We start from the raw sequence: 25165 nt of genomic DNA, 5'->3' as shown, positions 1-25165 counted from the left end.
GTCTAGTCTGCTGGTCAAGGCCCATTACAAAGAACCTCCATCCCTTCAAAGACCAGATGAAAAACAAGTACAAGCTGCTGCTCTACACAGTATCTAAGGGATGTGAAGGGCCTTTTAAGTCTTTTTCTTCCAGGCTGAAAACCATCCCATTTACTTTGTAGTTAGTTAGAAACAACCCAAAGAAGGTTGCAAATTCTGACTTATTCTAGCACTAAAGGTCACTAGCTTGCATCTCCTCCTTGTGGAGTCAAAGAACGAATCCTGTTTCTCCAAGAAATGTAATACTAGCTTGCTCTCCTTCTGCACATTTAATTGAAAAAAAAAAAAAAAAAAAAAAAAAGGTAAAGACAAATAAAAGGTTCAAAACATCTCCATGCCTACTTTACAACTAATAAAAACCATTCAAACAGCGATTGAATATCTTACAGAGCAGAATTACGAAAAACACAAGCAAAGCGCAAAGTTATTAACAAACTCACCTGTCCTCACAGGAGTACGTTTTAAGCTGAAAAAGGCTCAGATCATTTCAGAAAGTCTGGACTTTGCATTTCAAAAAATGTTTGTGTGTTTGTTGGAAGTCCATAATAATATTTCTTTATTGCATGGCTAAGATGGGAAAACAATTAACGAAAACTTATTTTTTCATAGGAATGTTTCTTAGTTTTAAGCAAAAGACCACTTCTGGAAAGTGACAGATTGGACATTTCCACTCTCAAATACTCAGCAGGTGAACACAATCATCTGTATAAGCCCTCATAATCTGTGAGAAACACTTATTTCTGAACAATCACTTCTAAACACTATTCCTTAAGCCTTTGGTAGTAGCTGAGCAACACTCATTATTAAACGGAGGTGCAGCAGAGTTTAGTTTTTCTTATCTCAATTAAAAAAAAAAAATGTTGGGATTGTTTTTCTCTTCTTTTTTTTTCTTCTGAGGATATTTTTGGTTTTCAAATATAAGCAGCATTTAGTGAACGGCTTTGAATTCAGCATTAAACCACACTCGTAGCTTAATTATGAAAAAAGATCATTGTCACTACACACTTGGAATATTAAAACTTGTAAGCTTTCTAAAAACCTCAAGGCACTTTTTTTTCCTCTCAAGTTTGGTTGTATTTTGAAAGTACTCCTTAGATAAAGTACTCCTTAGATAAGATTTCTTAATATTAGACCAAGTCCAGTATAACTAGTTTTCTGTTGAAAATATTGGGAAGAAAATGTTCCTCTATATTATTACTTCAATAGAAAAAAAAAAAAAAAGACACTTCTAAAGCTAAAATCATCTGTATTAAACAATTCTTGTACTTTAAATTTGCAGAGATTTCTGTAGGTATCTTTTGCCCTGTATGACCATCATGTATTTTTTTTTTATCCAACAGTAGGGGAGCATCAGCTGACTGAAAGTATCTGCCATCAACTTTTCCTTAAGCCATTTTTACCATCCTTTTAAGTCAGGAAATACCAAAAATATCCTGGAAGGCTAAGAGCAATGGTTTACTTTTGGCTGGTTGTTGAAACTGGCAAAATGAGTAATTGTTATTCCGAGAGGAGTCTGGGGAATGAAGGAAGAGAGGAAGGAAAGAGGCATTATACTACTATCAAGCAAAACATATATATATATATATAAAATATAAATATTTAAATTATGTTTCATTCCTTTCTCTTTGGTGGTGAAAATCTGAATATTGAGTACTGTATAATACCCATCCGTAAGCCCATAAGACAGCTAGGAACCCTGAGTTCCCACACTCGGGTACAAGAAATACAGCTCTTTTGCCATAAGCTTCATGGCAGAAATCTAACTTTGGAGCTCCAAGTCATGCCCCCTAAGTCTGCCTCTCTATCATGTACCTGATAAACCTAAGCTAATGTTAACCTCTGTCAATACCCTTTTTTTGCCTGGTCATTTCTCATTATATATGTTATTCAAACTGGAATCCTAAATTACTAGAAAATAGAAGTAATCATGGATTTGAAGAAGTTCCATTATTTTACTCACCGAGCCCTTAACCTCCATTATTGAAAGGATAACCTTACTTGAACAAACAAGCCATTTCTACTTCATACTTAACAATAACTTAACCAAGTAATGGCATACAGCAAACCTGATCTGAATGGGCACAGGAACCCCGGCACTTCACTTTGCTTTTAGTCTCTCCTTTTGTAAATTGAAAGAGCTGGGGTCCTACCTCATTAGGCACTGCAAAGATTTGCTCACATTTACAGGTCATAACAAAAACAGAAGGCTCTTCACTAAGTTGCCCAGCATTAAGAATATGCCCCCTGTTTCAATAAGAAAGCAAACACAACTGGTGATAGACAGCAACAGTACTTCTGATACTGTTCATTATCCCACGTAGTGAGATGATCACCACGTATAAAACATTTAATGCTCAAAGTGAAGGCAGACACTCACCACCTTCTCTCTAAAGAGCAGCATGACAGATTATAAACATAAGTGTACTGGAAGAAGAGACGACTGAGGTCGTGTAAAGTTTATTTATTTACGCTTTAAATTTTCACATTAAAAAAGAAGGGAGAGAAAAACACAATACTGAGCAAATTCCCCCAGCATCTAATTACTTACTGTCCTCTGCTCATGTCCTAGAAGGGATGGGATGGAAACAGTACTCCGGTATGAGAAATTAGTTATGACATCTTAAAAACAGATGTAAAAACTTTGTCTGAAAATTCAGACTGAACTGTGTTTTGGGTTGTGAACACTCAAAAGTGATGAACATGAAATGACACTGAGAAATGAATACACGCAGGGACAAGGAACGTGTATTCCTGATGAAGGGAAGCTTACCACAAAGCTGTGTTTCTTTTTATTTTTTGCCCACGCATGAATTAGAAATATTCTTCATTGCATCATTTGCATATTAAACAGACAATAACTTCATTGAGAAAAAACAGGTTTACCACACACACAGAAAAATCTCATCACATCTGATAAAAAGAAAACTGACGAAGAAAAGAGTTAGGCCATCTATCCTCCATCTGTTATACCTTATAATTGCCAACAATAACGTTCATATTCCAAATCTTCACCCTCTCATTTTTCCATGTGCCGTCAGATTGTTCTGCACTCTGTAGCTCAACACCAACACATATGGGTGAATAGCTATGCTTGGAAGCAAGCAGGATGTATGCAGAACACAGCGCAAAGAGCTTGGGAGAGATGAAGAACAGCATTCCCAGACACAAAAAGTAGAGAATAAATTCAGGTACACTGTGGGTAAAATTCAAGGGACATCCTGGTGTACAGAAAAAGCATGACCTTATGAGTTTAACTTCAGCCTCCTTTGAGTTTACTAGTGTCCTATATATTGCCCAAGTAGCTCACAATAAAAGTTTACAGTGTATTGTTGACCTCAATAAATGTTTTTTAACCGGAGAATGAGGAAGGAAGAAGGCAAGCTACATGTGCAAGCACATCAGCAGTCACTCACACATCTTCTGCAGCAGTGAGAAGTCCAACAGGAAAATGAAAACACCTCATGAGCGTACAGCACACTTCTGTTGTGAACCAAACAGTCAAGACTGAAGACTTAAATACCTTTCTCCTATATACCACTCAGCTTGCTTTACACACTGGCTCTGTGAGTACATTCTCCTACCTAGTATTTAGCTGGTCAGTGGATAAAACAGCCTCAGCCTCTTCATACATTTCACAAATCCCCTCATTCCACAACCTCGGGCCAGGGACTACCACAACTAAATGTTCTGCTCCAGCAGAAATCAAAAGCTGTGCCAACAAAACATGCAAGTGAGAACCGCCTAGGAAAGTGTTCAACAAGTGCCCAAATTGAAATGAGCATTAACAAAAACCAAACCTCCAAGAACATGCAGTTTCCAGTTTCAAGGCATCTACCTCAAGGCAGGTATTGCCACAAGCAACAATTAAAATGTCCATTACCTAATGCTATTCTACTTATAGGACTATTGTTCTGTAGATAATAAACAAAAAAAGTTTTTGTTTAAAAAAAAAAAAAAAAGAAAGTATTTGATACTATTTTAAAATACTCTGTAAAGCTGTCTTAAGACTGGTAGTAGTCAACATTTACAGCTTGCCGTACCACTGATTCTTGAAAATATAGCATTATTTTGCTTTAAATAACATTAAAAAAAAAATCTAAACTTGTAGGAAGTCCTCTGTATGTATTCAGATGAATACTTAATAAAAAAAACTACTGGTGAAATATCTGCCCAAACCGATTCCTAGAAAAAGAACACCAGGGGAAGACAGGGTGGAAGCAATCAAGCAATGTTGGCTCGTATTATTCACAAACAGTTCAGTAATTAATTCTGACTACCAAGTTTGTGTTTTTCAAATAGAATAAGCCCGCTAATATAGTGCTCGAGTCAATACCTCCAAATGCAGAGGCACCCCACTCTAGTTTTAGATTTCTATCATTCAGTTCTTACCCTGGATTGCCAGAACAGGCAGATTCACATACAACATCCATTCTTTCCTACACTCAAATTTTAATTTTGGATCGAGAAGTGCCTTTTGTTTCCAAACACTCTCTAAGATCACCACAGGCACAAACTAATCTTCACTTGTTGCATAATCTGCAAGATGCTGGCAATCTGGAAAAAAAAGAGTAATTAATTCACCCAGATGCTGCAGTGCAAATTACCTAGGATCATCTGGGAGAGAGATTTCTGTGCATTATAAAGCAGAAAACCAGAGCTAATGAAATGAGTTTGCACTGTAATAGTCTTTGTTTTCTTTCAATTATCAGCCATTCAGATAAAAAAAAATAACAAAATGGGCTGTTTTTTCCGCAAACACCACAGTGGTCTAACTGTATCTGTGTGTCTCTAAGAGATGACAATAAAAGGTTATGGCTTGGGAAAGAGGCCAGGAAAGCCAATGGCCTGATGTGTGGGGCTTTATCCTGAGATGTGGGAGCCCCATCTCTTCCAGACCCTTGGAGAGCAAGAAGATTTGGGCCTCCCTTCTCACACTCTCACAGCCTGGCTGTTTGCTCTCCCTGCACTGCTTTTCCCCGAAATAACTGCTTTGGAAATGCTTCTGCCTTACTCCAAGGTAGGATGAAAGTGTTTTTTTTTGAGAACTTTTTCCTCATTTTTCAAAAATGCCCATTCCCCACCTAAAACTGGTGTCCATAAACAGCAAGAGGGAAGGCCCTATCCACGTGCAGCCTCCAGTCCCCACTGCTTAAAATAACCATGGCAACATCCAGCAAATTTTAAGCAAACGAAAAATAGCAAAAATATAAATATATTTAAGCAAGTTCCTATAAAAACCAAAAAGCCCTTCATGCTTCAGATAATGTCCAAAAGCAGATTTGCAGTAGCATCACGTCAGCGAGGCCTTCTTTTAACCCCTTCACAGCTTTTCACTGATGTTTTGCGGCCTCTCCCTCAGTTTTCAAGTGCCTCCAACCACCATTTCCTTCCTACTTGTCTCAAGTCTCGTCAAAACAGTTTGCTATCTATGCGAGACTGAAACATAACACCATTTTCACTTCACTTGCCATGTTCCCGAATGGTTTCTGTCCAGCCTTCTAAACCCCATACTTTCAATTAGGTTTATCCTCGTCGGCTCCTCTGTGCCTCCTTTTCCTTTGGCTGAGGCGTGGGAGCAGCTTGCTTTGTGGTGGCTTCAGCAAATGAAAAACCCGAAATGAAGTACCTGGGCAGGTCAACTTATGGTCAGAAATGAGTTTCGCAGCAGGCCACCTTCCCCAGCAGGGGATTTGAATGTGAGGAAGATAGAAAATCCCTGTGAAGGCACGTGAAATCTCGTGCCAGGGAAGCAGGAGACTGCGCTCAGGAGCGGTCATCGGCACAGGCTTCCCACTATTTCTGTCTGAAATAACGCACCGTCCCCTCCTACAAAGAAGCTTTCTCTCTAAACCTTTCAATTTTATCTCACATACGAAGTATAAATAGGGTGAGCACTGACTTGGTGAACCGGAAATGTAATAGGCTTGTCTCATCAGTTTACGGCCAAGTTTCATTCAATTATTACTGTAGAGAAAAAGAGGATAGAGTTGAATTGGGTTATGCTAATGGATAATAAATGTAAACATAACTCCGCAGTGCTATTTACTAACTTTGAAGACTACTCCTACAGTAATCAACTTTATAAGGCTCCTGACAGAATCATAATAGCGATAAAATACAGAGAAGCGTAAGGCTATTTAAACTCTTAACAAAAGCCACGATAATACGAGCAGTAAATGAGCAACTCCCACAAAATATCATTTAATAATCACGCCCTGATAAGGTTTAAAGTACACATCGCCATTGTTAGATGAAAAAACATTAAAGATTTTTTTTTTTGTGTGTGTGTGTGTGAATGCATGTAGCAACCTAACAGGTTTTAATTACCACACCTACTCCAGTGACGAGCTGTTCCACTCAAACACCCAAACATAATATTTACAACCTTGTGCGGTTGTTAAGGATCTCGGTGATTGATGGGACGTATTGTGTTGTCATCTCACCACCAACAAATGCAAGTGATTACCAACAAGGAAGAGAGAGGCTGTTTTTATTTTACAACAAGAGGCCGTCCTGTAGGGACTTTTTTTTTTTTCCTAAATAAACTAGCAAACCTATGCACACGTGAACATGCTTCAGAGCTTGGAAGAGAGAGTGGCAAACAAAGCCTCTGCTACGTTAAGGACAATGTAGTCCTTTTGTATTAGCTTAAGAGAACATGCCAGCTGTCAAGAGAGCTAGGATACTTTTTCACAATCCCTCAGAATTCGCCTTGACCACAAGGAAATATCTGAAAACTGCATCGGAAAGATAGCATAGATCTTGTTTCAGAAAAAAAAAGAAAGCAATTGAGTCATTGAGTCAAATAGGAATACAATACCTTTTCTGGCATCGCTACTGAATATTTATATCGGTGATGAATGAGACTACAAACGAAATATTTTAACATGAAGCTTTGCCTTGTTAACTGCATGATATGCCAAAACACCACCTACTATAAATCACAGGGTTTAAGACCAGTATTTCTTGTTTAAACATGCTACTTGTTCAGCAGAATCACTTGTGTGAACAAGCAGACATTAATGTACACTAACTAGAGCAGTTTCACTATCCAACTGATAGAGCTATAATTTAACAACCTCATTATCAGCATTGTAATTTTCAGCCTGCTGAAATACCATATTTGTTGCAAATATTATACAGCTTAAATACTTTAACAACATTGCCCATTTGAAGCTTCTGTCAGATAAAATGCAGATAGGCACTTGTGCATTGACGAACAAGCTTTTAATCCTATAAAGAAACTTTCTCTGTCAAATTATAGGTGTTTCACCACTTGATTTATGAACACCGTAATTAAAATCCTTATGCCTTAAAGAAAAAGAAACTCTTCATTAGAACACCAGTTTTCTTTCACATTTTTATCTTTTAATAGTTGGAGTTTGCTTTTATATCCTGTTATTAGCTATCACTTCAGCATGTCACTTCTGGCTGCCAAGACAGGAGAATATAACCTGGTCAATCCTCAAAGTTTGGGTAAGCACCCAAAGGGATCAATGTTTATTTACAGCTTCCACAAAGCATCTGGGGAAGAAAAAAAAAAGATAAAAAAAAAAACAAAAAAAAAAAAAGAAAAAAAAAAAAAAAGGACAAGAAAAGAAAAGCTGCTAATTTTGCTAATTTAACAGATAGAGGACAACCATCACACAATTCAGTGTTTTCTGTTTCTAGGAAGGCCGGAATGCTGTAATGCCTGCCAAAATATTTCTCCTCCTTCCATGAACTGTCAGAATGAAGAGTTTGGATTTACAAATTAAAAAAATAAAAGGTCAAAAAAAAAAAAAAAAAAAAAAGCAAAGCTTTCATATGCATTTCTGTAGTGGTTCTGGTTCAATTTGAATTTTAGACAGATCTCTAGAGGGGGAAGAGATTCCTATTTTATCTGAACAAATTCATGCATATCATTCATTCATTCATTCTTGTAGCACCCATCAGCACAGCAGCAGCAGGTTTCAGTTTCCTAAACTCAATGCAATTCAAAATTACTCTCAATCTCCACTAAAACTACCACTGCCGAAAGTGATGCAGTTATACATTAGCATTCCTTCTCTAAAGAAATCTCTGTCCCCAAATCCCAGAAAAGAACAATTTATTTACAAGCTAAGCAAGTAATCTCGAATCAAATCCTGAAGCTTGACAAAACTAGGATCTTCAACACTATCAATAAGAAACTAATTTTAAAAGAAGGAACTCCCAATTCAACAGTTATTGCTGCTGAAGTCCTGCTCCCTTTTACCTAGCCTTCTATCAAATGTGTTTTAAAATGATGCAAACGTTTTGAAAAAGAAATGCCAGGAATAATGTCTGAAGTCTCCTTGACTGGAGCAAAGCATCAGACTCTTTAGGGTTATCTGACTTTTGGCCACTAATTACAAAGCCAACAAAGTTCCTGAACTCAGCGTTACAAGAGGCCAACAAGCTTGCCATGTAAAAGAGAAAATATTATTCTTGCAGATAATGAGGATAACAGAACAGAATCACACTACACCGCTCAGTGTAGAGGCTGTAAATCCATTCCTCAAAGATCATCTCTAAAAACATAACAGATAAATTTTGTTAGCCTTCTAACAAGCTGTTGTAATGCTAGGCTGGGATAAAACAGATCATGCTGCCCTCTTGTGCTAGACTTGCACAGAAACCAACCCCTTTATTCCTGCAAGTGACACACGAAGTGGAATATATATCAAGCATTCACTATGAAGTAGAAAACGTCCACATTTTCCTCCTTACAGACACTCTGACACGCATGCGATTCCCTTAGTGGGATTTGGATAGAAGAGCAAAGGAAGTTTTAAAAGAAAGTCAACTTTACACTCCAAAGGAGAAAGTAAACAATTCTGTTGTCTGATGGGATAAATCCTAAAATACAGCCATGTAGTCTAAAACTTCCCATCAGGCCTTCACTGTAGCTGTTTAAGTGGTGCTGTACAGGTATCTACGGATAAATTTGAATTTCAGTCATAAATTTGTGAATCCTGAATAACAGAATAAGCTTTACTCACTTCAGATGATCAGTTCTATAGGGTCAGGTTAACTGCTTAGGAAAGAAACGTTTACTAACAAGGTTCTTCTAATGCAAACCACTCTTAAAGAAGTCATGCCTAGTTGTTTACAGATCTATGTCAAATTACAGGAAGGTGAAACCTGTGTATGTAAGAATATTGTTGGGTGGCAAGGAAAAAATGAAGAGAGGGGTCCTCGTATTCCTGTACCGTTTGTGCTATATAATATAAATTCCTACAAATACATCTGAATTCTTACACTGAGTAAGATGCTCATTACTATTCCCTTTACAGGCCTCTCTATATATTGCTAATGCAACATATAAAGAGAAATCTTGGACTCGTGCCTAAACTGATTCAAAATGCCTTTTTATTTTTTTATTTAAGAAAGAAGTCATTTCATTTATTCACCACGACTGATTGGATCTACACTGTTGGGAGTTGACAGACATGTCATGATTCACCACGTATTTCCATTTCCTGATGTCGACTCCCTGATGCTGCTCATCAGTCTGCTTCCCCAGTAAGAACTATCTAGAGCTCGGGATGTCTATTAATTTCTTTCCTTCCTCAACTTTGGAAATGGATCACTGTGTATTCAAAACATTGACGGCGGCACTTTTAATTGCAGATTATTTCCGGAGAAATAAAACAGCAAAAGTCAGTTCAGCAAATGCTCCTGCAGTCATTTCAGAGACTTCACACAAATCCTGAGAACACACTGGATGCTTAAATGACAGCTCTGTCACTACGGTATCAGCTTTGCTAATATGCGATATGCTAACTAACAGCTTGGATTGGCTATCACAATCAGAACGCTACAAAAGGGCTTTAGTAATTTCAATTTCTTTTCAGTACGTCTTTCACAGTATGGCATCTTCAAGAAGAAAACATGAAATAAAAGAAAAACGGCTTGCACTTAAACCTTACCCCAATGCAAACAGTATCTGAAGGTCTAAAAGAAGATAGATACACAGTAAAAACAAAAACCAAACACCTAAATCAGCTGGTAAAACAAAGACATTCAAAAGAGAATTCGGAATTGCTACATGCTGCAGTTCGGAACAAGAGCATCAAGTCTCCCATGTAATCTTTTTTCCTTCCCTTTTTCCCCTTTTCAAAAGATCTATAGACCAGAACAGCTGTACCTTTGCATGCTACCATGACTAAAAGAAAGATGAAGGAAAAGACATCTATGCACACTGAAGTTAATCTTCCATTCTAAAATGCCTCCTGATAAAGAGAAGCACATATCACCAAGTCATGACAGTGTGTGAATACCAGCGATAGGCAGGTTGCAGGAATGCCACTCTTTTACAAAGCGCTGCTAATTTGAGCTTCACAGTATGTTACAAAGCAAGCCATTTCTTATTACTCTGCATTGTCCCCGATGTTTACTCTATAGCCCTGACTTCATTTGTTACAATGAGCCAGGTTTTGGGGCATTCTTACGAGATGATTATGCGTTGCCTCAAAAATACAGTTACTGCACGCTGCGTACAAAGACTTAAGAGGGAAAAGGATAAACCTTGCGTATCTGACAACAAACCCCATTAGTCCCACAATTGCTTGTGATGTATATGCTCTCACTAACTCTCCACTAACCGGCCTCCTGAGCTTACAGCTTTACTTCTAACCCTTTGCAGCTGCCTTCAGTTTACACGACCACAGCCTCACAGTACAAGCAGGCCATACAACACAGCCTTAAACTTGTGCATTTGTACATTTTTGTTTTGTTTTTTTTTTTTTTTAAAGGGGGAAATTATGCATGTTTCACTCATCATATTGTAGACCTGAGCCTTTTCTCCGCGTGAATATTTTTCCTGAAAATATTACTAATCTCTCTGAAACAATAAAGCCATCCCTACATACCCTTACAGCTATTGAACAGCTTCTGGAAATACGAGATCAGGCAAAGGTTCATTTTCTTCACAAGAATGAAGGCCAGAAGGCACATCAGATTTCTGTTTCTCATGCAACACCAGCCATCAAATCAGCACCACCACACTTACCCAACACTCTTCACCCTGCTCCAGCTTTTTTCTCTTCTTTCTTTTGAAGAACTGGATTACAGTCTTAAATTGCATTCTTTACACCGTTTCTACTATGGAAGGACACCAAGCTACTCAGTTTCTCGACAACTGCCACTTACCACACTTGCTTGAAATTATTATTAAAAGGGCAAATAACTCTTGGGGTCAATCTTTCAAAGAAAAGCACACGAAAGGCATCCCCACAAAGTACGTGCATATATATTCAGGATTTCAAAGAGAGACCTGTGTTAACTCGATCAGATCATCACCAGCTAGCAATTGGTGCTACTAACAACTAGCAGTTCGATGTACAACACCAAAGCCACAGTTTTGGAAAGAGTAAGATCAACTATCTATAAGCAGTTAACATTCTGACTTTTTAATTTAAAAATACCACACTTGTTTTTAATTAAAAGAAGCAAAAACCACAAAGGTACAAAAATACTTTAAATTCATAACTGCTCAGAAATAGTATATTTAACATAATCAATGAGGTACATTAAATGTTCAGGGTTTTTTGACTATTAAACTTACCAATAGGATTTCTGTCAAAAAACAAGACAGGAGCTTTCAGAATGGCTTGAAACATTTTGTTGTGCAAAGTCTGACCAGAATTAACGAGAACTTGAAACACCAGAAGACTTCTTATTATGCCAAACAGTATCGTAGCCACCGTTAAACCTGAAATTAAAAAAGAAAAACCAGAGCATTCGTACAGATATCTATCCTTCACAAGCACATTCCAAAATAAAACTGAGCTAAAACCTGGTTTTGTTGGCTTCTGCATATAGCAAGAATCCAAAATGTAAGCCTAGGGACTCAGACTGAGCGCAGCACACAGGTTCTTTCTATTTGTCACTAGCTTCAGTTAGTGTCATATCGTCAATTTAAACAATTTATCTTTTTCTGTTTGAAAGAATCAGCACTTTATGGAAATGCAGGAAATGTCTGTTAACCCACAAAATAAATCTGCATTATAACCGTCTGCATAACAGCTCAGCTAAGAAATTCATTTCACAGTGCCATGTATAATTGTGGCTTGCAGAGGTCACTGTGAAGATTCAGCATTTGCCAGCAGGTATTAACCAAGTAATACACACATGGCTATTTAGAGACAACCCCGAGTTATTCTCAATCAGCCCAAACCACTCATGCCATTCTTCCCCTTGTAAACCACATCAAATCATTTAAATGATGTGTATTCCTTTAACACGGCAGGAGATGCATCCCTTATGCCACGTGGAATAGAGCCCTTCTAGGGAATTGGTCTGCAGACTGTTTGTCTTTCTTCTGGGCACTCCTCCACTTACGAGACAGAGGAGCTACGGGGCAAAAGATGGAAGGGAAGAACAATGAGATCGCTGCTGCTCTGTTTGCTGTGTGTAACCCGCAACGTGCCTGCCCAAGTTCCCAGCCGACGAAGGGCAGAGCCCAAAGGTGAAGAGCGAAGGTGTAAACCTTGCATTTGGCAGGGCTGCAAGGCCTTCCAGGCTCTAGGTGATCTGCTCCAGAAACTGAGCACAGCCACCGCAAGCCCAGATGCTCAGGCCTCGAGGACACCCTGAAATTAGGCTTTAACTATCACCATAACACACTGCCTGTCCTAAGGACAAGGCAAAACTGGATGCAATTCCGGAACAGCTGTAGCAATAAAGAGCTAGGTTTTAAATGCTACAATGTGGTTAGGTCAATGGGCTGTATGTGCTGCTTACAGATGTATCCTGCCAGAATGCAAGAAAAAGCGTAACTACTCGGCTTGTTGCACACCATTTACTGCCTATACTAAATCTGTATCTCATAGAAACAACAACGATGAGGAAGGAGCTACCACAGTGATTTTTTTTTAACACTGAGAATTAGAAATAAAATTGTTAAATTACTTTATACAGTTTCAGAAGTTATAGAAAAAAATAAATTATGTGCTCTATATGACATTTACTACCTTCTTATAATTTTTTTTCAATTTCACTTACGTTCTATGTAAGTAACAATGTCTTCTCTTCAACCATTGCAAATATTTCATTGAACCATCTGCACATTTCAGTATCAAAGTTAATTTTTGCTTTTCTGTTATCTAGAATAAAATTTGCCTTAAAGGGTAAAATTTTCTGCTAGGTGACGTAGGTTATACGGTCAGAGAAAGCCAAGTTTGACATCCTTCATCATACTGTGCAGTCCAGTGAATGGCTCATGAAATAAGGCATTACAATGAAAATATAGGGCAAGTTATCTGGCTCCCACATAGTTGTTTCCCAGGCCAAGCACACCATATCAGTTAAGTACACACAGTTAAGTACTTCAATCCCATAGCTTCTTATAAAAAACAAACACAGAACTCACCACCTATCATCTCACCCAATGTATTCAGAGGTTTCTGAATACATTCAGCGCATATGCTCCTGGTATCCCACCTGTTTTCTTAGACCTACCATCCATATCTCAATCAAGAAATTACTGTCCCCAGCAAAACTGTAATTCGCTAAAAGTGCTTAACAGCAGAGCTTGAGAGTGTGTTTCTACACATTATTTTTGTACGTCAATTTTCACTGCATTTCAGAGTAGCATTTTAATATGGTTCAGCGTTTGAAGACAAAGATCAATGCCCTTTTCCGGATATTCAGAAACAGATGGCTACCTATTAGATATATTATAATATTATATATTGAAATGATTTTTCAACACCTTGCTTTGCATACCCATCTAGGAGGCTTTTCAAAAACTGGTTCTTTTGCTACGGCACTTCAGAAGCAATGTTGCCATGCCAAGTTTTAGAACAGCAAAGAATGAGGATCAATTTCTAATCCCTCTTGCCCATCCATATAAAGGCTGAAGATTTAGCTGAGTGACCTGTTAGTACAGACAACAACCACAACCTTCTGACCACTGACATTTTGAATACTCTGTTTCAAACTTACTTTCTAGAACCCAGGCAAGGCAAATTAAGAGCCTGCATTCAACCGATTTCTTTTGTTGCTTTTATTTATTTATTTATTCCCATAAATTTAGTCAGGAAGCAAGACTCAGGCTCCTCATCTGTTAGGACACTCATTACTCAGTTCCTGCTAGAAATCACACTTCCCCATATTGCTATTGCTTTGCACCTCTCAACAATGCTTATTGCAGTAGAATAAATAATAGATCTTTAGAACATAGACACACACATGCGTGTGTCATTACCTGCGTAAATTCCCAAATAAAATGTAAGGTCTAGATGCTCAGTCTCATTTGCTCCATTATTTCCATTTGTTGTGACATTCAGCTTTTCTTGATGATTTGCCCTGTGGAAATACAGAAGATAGTGATCATCAAATCACATTCCGCAAATATTCATGAGTATGTTTAACTGTTTCTAGGTTCAACTGTGTTGAAATCTTCAGTTCAGAAGATCCCATGTACTGCTGCTGTCATGCATCACGCCATGAGAAGCTATCACAGCTTCAGCATAAAGTTTTACTTTTTTTTCCACTCACAAAATGAGTAGAGATTAGAAAACATCAAGCATATTCTCAAGTTTCCCAGCACAGTTTTTTCCCCTACCTACACAACAGTGATTTCTACTTGACAAACAACTCTTTTCCTTGACTCAAAAGACAGAAATGACTGATGAGTTATTATCGTTAACTTACCAGTAAGAAAGCCACCAGTCCTGGAGCACATATGCCACCTTGAATAAAAGAAGCAAATACAAGAATCATTTTACAAAATGAAAAAAACATTAGAAAATTAAATTTCCTTCCTATTCTTTTATGTTCTCTGGGAAAACATCACATATTCAGAAAAGTATGCCATCCAGTCTTTCAAGACCAGCAGCAATTTGCAAAGCACATTAGAAGGTGCATTAGAATCCTCTACAAAGAAAGAAGTTACCTTAAATTACCTTACATGATAGCAAACTAAAGGAAAGCAATACACTTAAGCAAGCAAAATATAGTAGCTCTTCCTAATGTATGTTAATTGCACATTAAAGAACTCATTTTTTCAGTTCCTAAATTTGCTGCTACAGATATTCCAAAATGCTTTTTGATTAACAAACTTTCTGATGTTACCAGTCCAGAAATTTGTGTTTACAGGAGATAATTACCAGAAACAGGATCGAAGGAAGATGAGAGAGGAGAAGGAGGGAAAAACTTCTACTGCCACCTTCCTCCTGTGCCGAGAGGTGACTATAAACTTATAACAGGACTATTTATCTCAAAATACACCTCTGTTCACACTAATTTAAGTTCTGGGCACTCTATTGCACAGATCTGATCTTGCTCAGCTACCTTTCAAACAGGCTCAATTCAAGGAGAAGCAAAAAGAACATAGCATGTCTAAATATACTATTTTTTACTGCCAAGACCAATCATTTCCATGAAATGAATTTGAGCTTTCTCTGCAGGAAACAGAGAGAAAGGCAACAGGCTGTCCTCACACAGCTTCCTCAACTCACTACTTCTTGCAGTAAGTTTCAAAATTATTTTCCTTGTCTAAAAGTTCTTTCACATACTTGCTACACTCTGCATCACACACAATATTTCACTTTCTTCTTCTTCGAAACAGTGACCCTCCTTCTAGCCTTTCTTTTAACCTGCACTTATCAGCAGAAGAGCTTTTATTTTATTAATTCTATAATACCCCATCCTTCCATAACCAGTCAATTTCTTTGTATTTCCAGTTGAGGAAGGTATTGTTTCTCCAGATTTGTTAAATAATATTTTGTATACCTCATGATTTTTTTCTGTATTTTTAAAAAATCAGACTGGCTTATAATTTTTGTGCTGCACTGCCGGAAGATTTATTATTTTATTGAATAACTACGACTGTTGAAATAAGGATCAGTGCAAGACATCTCAATGCTGTACAAAAACTCCATGCTGATACCTAAAAATTGACCAAGTATACTACAAAATTAATAGATAAAAGAACATCACGTCCCCCCACATTTTGAGTTGAAACATCACAATAACAAGCATATATTACATTAAGTAGAAAGGCAAAACCAAAATACAATCATTATTATCTGTGGTTCTCAGCAACTTACCTGTGCCAAAATATTAAATAGTATAAGTATAAAAATCACAAAGTAGTTTGCTCCCGCAGTGAAATATTTTCTGTAAACTTTAAAGTTTATTTTTCCCTCAGAGCGACTCTCCTCTGGCACTGCAGCCAATGCATTTTCAGCCTGAAAAAAAAAACAAAAAAAAGAATAAAAACCATTAACCTGGCAGTTATAGATTCAGACTAAGCTACTTGAAAGACATGGTTCAGAATTAGTAAACAATTAAATAATAAGATAAAGTGATTACACATAAAAAAACCGATCCCAACTACAGCTTTGGCAAAAAAATAAAATAAAATAAAATTAGTCTCATTGCAGTAACACTGAAAAATCTACTCTGCTAAATGACACTGGGAGGATTTTATTTTGCATTGCATCGTGGCATGTAACATGAATTCATTTGCAGTCAGAAATATTTGCTCTAACTGCCAACACTGCTAACTACTAAACCAGATTTTTTCTTTTCTTACACCCCACCATCAGTCATCACAACTCTGAAAGCTAAGGCCTTGACTTGGGAAAAGATCTGTTTTCAGAGTCCAAGTGTGTATAACCTTTCCTTTTCAGAAAGGTATTTAAAGTAAATAATCTTCTGCAAGTGTGCACCAAAAATCAGTCAACACCTGCCAAAGGTAACAAATTACACATAAAGTTCTAATCACCCCCTTGCAAGTACCAACAAAGCACCTGTTAATAGGGAAAAACAATAAAATGACAAATAAGAAATCATATTAAGCTAACAATGGACAGGGAACAACGAAAGACAGAAAATAAAACAGGAATAAATTAGGTAGAAGAACATATTGTTCAAATGAACAAAATCCAGTTTTATTTATTTATTTTTTAGAGCATATGTGATAGAAAAAGAGGTGCCAGTTCAGTGCACATACAGCATTTGATACTGTTGTCAGAGGATATAGGTATGGAATCAACAGATCCAACTCAGATGTGAAGAGAAGTCCCGATTATGTGCCCGTAAGAGAAGAGAAGCCTACCTTTCATTTTTTTGTTTGTTTTTTTCCACCCATCCAACAACTCTACTGCTGATAAGAAGTTTGTCACATGTTTGTGGATTTAATGGCAGAGTTGCCACTGAGACATTAGTATTAGATAAGCAGGTAAGTTTACTGCTTTTTGGTATAAAAACATTCTTCCAAAAAGGCTAAAGAAACAAAAGTTAGCAGCCTTTTTTTTTCTTTTCTTTCTGGGAGTGTGTCTCTCATCTTTATTATAGAAAAATAAATAAAATATACTCATAGCATAAAGATGAAAAGCGTCAAGGACACGCAGATTATCTGTTCCGTGGATGTAGTGCCAGCACAAGTTTAGCATGGTTATAGGGCTCCTGCACTGTTTTGTATGAATGCAGACACCCCATCACAAGGCCACCTCTGGTACAAAACCATTATGGTTGTTTTTGCACGGTGCAGACCAAGAGATAACAAGGCACCTGGAAGTCAAGCTGGCACCATAAAAACACTTTGTTTTCGATACCAGCAGAGCCAGGGAGAGCCGAGCAGTGGCATCCCAAGATTCCCCCCTCAGGGCCTGCTCATGATCATGTGGGGTATGTTAATGCCAGCCATGCAAATGTCGACTTTGTGTGAAGCCGCTGCTTCTGCACGCATTTGCCAGAGCTCGGGATTTTAGGGAAAGTATTAATTTGACCTCAGCACTGTACAAACACACAGAATCCTCTCAATAACGCGGTATTGTCCCTTCAAAGTACCACTGTCAGAGGACAGGACATGGGAAGCACAGAAAAATTCTTCTGGATACCGATAGGAATGGTTCCCAGAGCCAGCAGAGTTGATGCTGAACCTAAACAAAGCGTGCTGGGTGTGAACACAGCTGCACAGAGCTGTGGGATGCCTGCCCTCTGCAGCCCAGGTGGTAGGACTGCCAGCTAAGCACAGCGCTGGGCAGACTCTGCACAATGAGCTCTCACCTGCTAATGGCATCCAACTGACATTCCAGTGCAGCAGGAAAAGCCTTTATCACAGCCTAAGTCAGAAAAACACAGCCAAACAAGAACTGCAATGAGCACTCACAGGCGGTGGCTCCACTGCTCCGTCCTTCATCGAGTGGACAGAAGAATCCTGGGACCAGACAGAGGACTCGGAGAAGGTGCGGCTGCGGGAGGCCTTCAGGTTGGGGGTTCCTGGGACTGACGGCTGCTCTGCCTCCTCGTCTTTTTTCAAAAGGGAAGCGAAGTCGATGCCAGACCTCAGGAACTCTGAATAGGTACCTTTCCCCACCATTTTACCCTACAATTAATACAAGTTTTGATTATCTTCATTATACACTTGCTGTAACAGACAATTTTTGTGTACCTGTCCGGGCTGCTTCAGGAGCTCTGCAGATGCACGTCCCTCCACAGAAACTGAAATGAAGCCTCCAACATCAGCTCCTCATTCAGAAGAGCAAAACCAAGCTCTTCACTCTCTTCCAGTCCCTTCCTGGCAGCTAACCAAGCATACAAACGGGATGACAGAAGTCCCAGTTACAGCCAGGTGAGAATTACCTCTTTGGAGAAGCTGTGGAAGGCAGCCATGCAGCCTTAGGACATGCTGTTGAACTACGTACATGACCATCGGTCTTTAAATTACTCCAGGCTGTTTTCACAGTCTGTGTGGCTTCTTACAGCTCTGTCACAAACTCACTTCTAGAAAACTAATGCAACTTTTAAAGACACCTGAATGGGAAGAAAAAGGCAGGTACTTTTTCACAACTTTGTGATGCATCAAAAGGAATTTGAAGTTGGCGTTGGGTTGTCACCACCCAACATTAAAAAACCTCTGAAGCTCTTGCATTTCCCCTCTACCCTTGAACATCTGGTCCAACTAAGTTTAGAAGGAACCAGTTTCACTGATGGACTCCTTGTTCTCAAAGCTGTGTGACCATTGCTCAGCCTTAGCTTAAAAAAAGGACTAGCTGCAGGACCAACAGGGCTCTTTATTCACACAAACTTAAAAAAAAAAAAAATCAAGAAGAAAAACAAAGCGTTAATTTTGTCTCAAAAGAAATAATTTTCTCACAACATAATACAGATATCAAGACAAAATTAATATGTAAAAATGCATATATATGATAAAATTCAGGAGCAGATTTTTCAAGGAAGGCATTCTAAAAAGAATTCATTGGCGATTCTAGATCTTTAAAAATATACACGGTCATCAGTAAACAGGAAATTCACAAACAAAAAATAAAAAAGTTTAACTGCTTTTTTCCATTCTTAGATTATTAAAGATAATTAGAAAGCGTGTGAGATGTAAAAGTGTAGACACTGATATCACTTACATCTTTTAAGATTAGAATCTGAGTTGCAGCACGGAGATATTGCAGCTGGTGAGTCACCAAAACAGATATCTTCTGATGTAAGGCCTGACAAATACATCTGCAAAGAGATGCAAAAATATTTAAATAAAAAGGCAAAAAACATTTTGATGGTTCCTAGGAACTTCTATTCAATTATACAGTGTTAAACTTAAAATATAAAATAATACCCATGCATCTTGGATGTCTCAAAATAATGCTCAACAAACATGCTGCTTCTTTAACTTTTGACATTTTAATGGTAGGACATAGGAAATTCACGTTTCTGTCTTGGGGTGAAAGAAAAGGAAATATCTTAAGGACGTTTCATTAAAATTGTATTCGCCATCCTCCTACCAAACGTACATACCACAAGTTGATTAGAAAGAGGTTTTTTAACAAGAATGAAACTCACAGAAAGAGAAAGGAGGGCAACATCCTGCGGACAACTAAGGAAAAACACCACCAATAAAAGTCACTTCAGTGAGATGAGCTTTCAGAGCAGCTGTTGGAGCAAGTTACTGAGAGGGCTGGAGAAGCAGACAGGACTACTGCTCTGAGCTGCAGTCAGGTACATATTGATGGGGAGGAGTGAGATCCTTCAAATGTCTCTGACCTTTTCCCATGAAAGCAGAGCTTACCCTCCACTGCCTTACCTATCCGCTACCCCTCACTGCACTCTCTGGGCTTCCCCTGAAGTCTGGGATTTAGGGAGAGAAGTGAAGGGACTGGGAACAACAGAACCAGTCAGTACGTGCGGTTTGGCCCCCTCTAAAACACCAGATATCTTTCCTGCTAAAACTAGTGTCTTTCAGGAGGTCCTTGCAAGGCCACCAGACACAAAAAATAAAAATAAAAATAAAAATAAAAATAAATCCTAGCAGTGGAACAGAGGTTTGGATGTGCAGAACCCTGCAAGCCTGCTGCTCTTTGTATGCAACAGGGAAGGGGGGCAGCACCGACACAAGTGAATATCCAACACTTCCCAACCTTTTGAGAGGGTTCCTGCTTCTCAGCCACTCGCTTCCTTAGGAAAACAAACATGCACAACTCATACTGCCAAGAACTGAGGGGGTCAGTGAAGGCGCAGGCATTAGCACTTTCCATTTGGACCAGGTGTGTATTTTTGAAGATCATCTCCCAGGTGTCTCAGCTTGACCTGCTGTGGCTCATACTGGTGAATGGCACTGGGGCACACGAACTGGATTTCTAGATGAAAGCAAGCTGGAAAATGTGTTGCACCTCATATTCAGTCACCAAGAGGAATGCAACTCACAGAGCCAGATTATGGTTTGTTCAAAGCAGAACCTCCTGACCTGCATGTGGGCCTTGGCATCGTGTTTCCCTTCATGGACCCACTCCTACTGGAGTCATTTTTTGCTATCATGACACAGAAGGGTGACACTCAGCACAAAAGAAAAGAAAGGAAAAAAAAAACAACAAACCAAACCAAACCAAAAAAAAACCCCATACACCAATTCTATCTCCTCACTCCCCCCCCAAAAAAAAACAAACCACACAACCAAAACCACAGCAATCCAATAGGAAAAATTCAATAAAGAAATGCAAATAAGCAGTACTGGGAGTAAGGCAGAAAAAGAACAGCAGCTGACTAGCAATGAGACCATATTGCACCCTGTCTCTCTTAGGCTAACTCCCTACATACAGCTCTTTACATCTACTTATCACTCTGCCAATGACTGTTTATAACCATGTATTGTAACATGGTTAATGCTAGTATTAATCCGGATAATTACACGCAGCAGATGTATTGCACAGTCCCAAATAGACTGTGCAGTAAGTTAAAACCAACACTCTCGCGGAGCGAGTTATCTGCCTCCTGTGCAGCATTCAAGAAGTAGCCATAAACCAGCGATGCCGTTCTCAAATGATCAAGGTGCAACAATTGATCAAGACCAGGTATTTGCAGCAGCAGAGCTATTGGAGCAGCTGCAGCTATTTATACACCAAACTCTTTGTGGGAGTATTATTTTGGGTGTGGAGACTGCCTACCCTTTGAGCAGGCCCTGAAAGGAGCCACCTGGGAACTGGAGCACCAAATTAAGGCATGCAACACAATCAGCCTTCAGCACAACCTTTCCAGAGGACCGGGCAAACTGCAGGATATTTCATCACCTAGTAGGAAAGCTGAATATATCAGATATCCACTGTCAAGAGGTCTGGCTTTCCCTTACTATCTACAGAATAGGTAGAAAGTATCTACAGCCCATATCCTACTTTGATCACTGACTTTCTGTGTGCCAGGTATGTGTCTAACAGCTTACCGGGACAAACTGGACCTCTACAAAATCTCAGGGCTGAAAACCTTTAAACCTCGATCCTGCGTCATGGTGAGCCCATCGTACTTCAAGTTAGCATTTGAAAAACAGAAAAAGGAAAAGAAAAAAGTGGATTATCTCAGCGTCAGAGCAAAGCAATTAGCACTGTCAGCGCCCTCGGCACAGCATCCAGCACGAACTTGATCACAGGAGAGAAGGCAGAAATGACCTCTGTGGAAAAATAAATTTCCGCAGATAGATCAGATCACTCAAATGAGAACTGAAAAAAAACACACACACACACACAACAACAACACCTCTCGATTTGATGTCTATCTGGGTAGAAAGAAACTAGCTGAAGAGTTTGTTGATAACAGATGAGTAGAAAAATTGTTGTCACAATTCACTGGCATGAGCACCGGGAGGAAAAATCACCACAAAGAGCACAGACCTCCATCTATTACTCACTTAAACAACTCACTGCTCAGACAGCTCACTAGAAAATTTTGCCACTTAAAATACAGTATCATCAGGAAGCACTGAAGCTGCAAAACTAGTAAAATAGTAAGTATATACATAATGTCTGTTTCAACACATCAGGCTGTTTTGGAGCTTTATGTTCTAAATTTTTTAAATATCTATAACCTGTCTTTGACAACAACCTCTTTTGCAATGTACGGTGAGCATTAATTTTATAGGGTGCCACGGCTGCCACAGAAGACTGAAGTCAGGGTTCAAAGAGAAGTAGAGTATAGCCAAATGGGATAAAAGGCCCAGCACAAGGCTCACAGCTCCCTGAATTTGTATTTGTGAAAACTTGGTATCGTCACAGGAACGAAACACAAAAAATCCAAAATCTTCCATAAGTGGTTGTGTTTTAAAGTGGCTCACTAGGGCTCAGTCTCATTCAATCTGCTTTTAGAAATACTGCTGTGTATAGAAGAAAAAACAACCATCATCAAAGACAACCAATTCTAGGTTAATCAGTCTCATTTATGCCCCCAAACGCCTCTATCGTTTTACCTGCTGCTTAAAAACCCACCAAGTTCCCCTTCATTGTGCTGCTCCTCCACTACTCTCCCGAGGGCCATCATCTTTTAATTACACTGGGAGCACCTTCAGTGGATTACAGCAGAAGGAATTACCACGCAAAATGCCATCACGTCGTCAGATCATTAAATACACACACACACAGACATATGTGCACAGGCAGCCAGGAGAGGTGCAGACAGTGAAGCCTCAGAGGTTCCTCAGCCTTTCCACTACAAGGAACTACAAAAGTTTTTTTTTTTTTCCTTTGACATCTCAACCTCCTTGATGGGCTACACTGGAGCCTGAAGCTGGTCTACTTTTTTTTGGAAGTGCACAGAATCGAACACATTATTCCAGTTGAGACCTGACAGGGACAAAGCACAACAGGAAGATTATTTTACCTGTTCTGCCAGATAGGTTACCGGTCCTAAATCCCAGGGCACAGTTTCCTTGACAAGAGCACGACTTGCTGACTCATCCTGGATTTGTGACCTTCCGTAATGTGCATCTCCTCTTCCACAAGACTGCTACAGTTGATCCCTGCCTATTGTGTGTTCACAGAGCCATCCTTTGCACTTATCCCTTCTGTGGGCATCTATTAACTCACACCCTTTAATCAACACTTCCCAAATCCCTGTCTGTCTCCAGAACTCCTTGAAGCATTGCCCTGTTTTCCAACACCTGAAAAATGTAGCACCAGCGACCACCACCTTCATCCGAAGCACTGAGGACAGACTCCGGACAGGTAACTCTAAAAATCGCACTCTTCCAGTTTGACATAAACAAACAATGTTTTAAGTTACCAGGGGATTATGACCCATTTAAAAACCCACTGCACTTTGACAGAAAACAATTATAATTTAGAAAACGGTAGCTTGAGTTGTGATAATGCAGGGCACGTGGCAGAAGACACTTGCTCAGGAAGGTGCCTACAAGAGCACAATTGCTCCTCTAGGTAGAGGCAGCATCTTGGCACCTTCATGTGTGTGAATCCTCACTTGTTCTTCCTTCCGTATCAGGTTTGCCTTTCTTCGAGACAAGTTGTTCCTTAATTGTTTTTAAGTTTTTATCTCTAAGAACCAGCTTTCTTTCACCTCTGCAAAGTGTTTCTTCTTTAATGATTACACTTTCTTCCTTCCTATTCTTCTCGCCTCTCCTTTTGGGAAGTTCACATGCAAGTTTTAACTTTATTCTAGTTAATACTTACATTGGTTTCAATGGAAATCACCCCTGAAATGAAATGAAAGCACATGCGGAAGTGCTCACAGGCATAAAGCCTTTGTTATATTAATTTGTTTACTTCGTTTGCTTTCCTCTCATTTCCCTTCAAATTTAAAAAGTTTAGGAAAAACAATCCACCAACAGTTTTTGTACATTTTGAAATTTACAGAACTTCGGAACAACAACAACAACAAAAAAGTGATGCATCTGCCAAAGACACAAAGCCCACATCTCCTTATACTACGCTGTTTCTGTTCCTATGCTTATCTTGCTAAACATTTATTTCCATCTGATGACAAGCCCCAGCCTCCAGTGGGCTGAGGTGTAAGGACAACTGTACTGACACGAAATAATGGTCCCTAAGACCCATGCTCCTGCCCCAGACACCAGGCAGCAGTGAATGGCTGGCTGAAATCTATACGCACCCGTACAATGCTGCTTTCTTTCGTGCACGCTGCCAGCTTCCAGAGGCCATACGTTAGGGATTTTCTGCGACAGAGATCTTTGTGTTTAAGTAGCTCTTCATGAACTTTTCCTGCATGGATTTGTACAGCACCCTCTTGAGACCGCTTCTGTTTTGGTATTCACAACGCTCTTCTGCATCTACGCCCACAGACCACTAAAGCACACAACTGCACTGGGATTCTCCGAGTGGTTTGGGTTTTTAATTTATTTTATTTTGGCTTCTACATTGTGTGACTAAAAACCAACCAAAACACATTTATAGGAGAAAAAAAAAGTCAAGCTTTATGGTTTTTGGAAAACACAATGTACAGTGGTCACAGTTATGCTTTCCTCTTTACAAAGAAAACAAGCAACATCACTGTGACATATTCTTATCTTTTAAGCATATAATCTGCAATAAACGTAATGAAGTCCAAGGAATTCCTATTTTATCACCTCCATGTAAAGTTATAACTAATACATTTTTAAGAACAACACCTGTAACACAAAAAAAAGAGCTGCATTCACGTTTGCCCAGTACTACCCAAGGGTTGTAATAGCTGCTGTGATATTGGAGGCACAACGAGCATGGACCAGGTGTAAATCAAAGTGGGAATTCTTACAGATATCCTCAAGAAATCTGCAATTTCAAGAGATTCTACGTAAAAGGGAGCTGAGGAAAATCCTCAAATTTACACAACAGCTCCCTTGCATATTTGGTCTCAATGGAAGGAGCACATGCCTTTAAACACATCACTA

The 25165-nt window shown here is 39.0% G+C and overlaps 1 protein-coding gene across 2 annotated transcripts in view; it reads right to left on the bottom strand.

The window, feature by feature from the left end:
• ABCC4 (ATP binding cassette subfamily C member 4) overlaps window positions 1-25165 on the bottom strand; it is a 148911-nt gene that overhangs the window by 82820 nt on the left and 40926 nt on the right. For both annotated transcript variants that reach the window (XM_032192288.1, XM_032192295.1), the window contains 6 exons: window positions 19416-19512; window positions 18167-18382; window positions 16098-16238; window positions 14701-14738; window positions 14252-14352; window positions 11609-11755 (listed from right to left, as the gene is read on the bottom strand). In XM_032192288.1, coding sequence (XP_032048179.1) covers window positions 11609-11755; window positions 14252-14352; window positions 14701-14738; window positions 16098-16238; window positions 18167-18382; window positions 19416-19512 — 740 coding nt within the window. The remainder of the gene's footprint in view (window positions 1-11608; window positions 11756-14251; window positions 14353-14700; window positions 14739-16097; window positions 16239-18166; window positions 18383-19415; window positions 19513-25165) is intronic.

The sequence above is a fragment of the Aythya fuligula genome, chromosome 1 (genome assembly GCF_009819795.1).
Source record: "Aythya fuligula isolate bAytFul2 chromosome 1, bAytFul2.pri, whole genome shotgun sequence".
Taxonomy (NCBI): Eukaryota; Metazoa; Chordata; class Aves; order Anseriformes; family Anatidae; genus Aythya; species Aythya fuligula.
The sequence above is the reverse complement of the archived record's forward strand: the minus strand, read 5'-3'. Positions and strand labels throughout refer to the sequence as shown.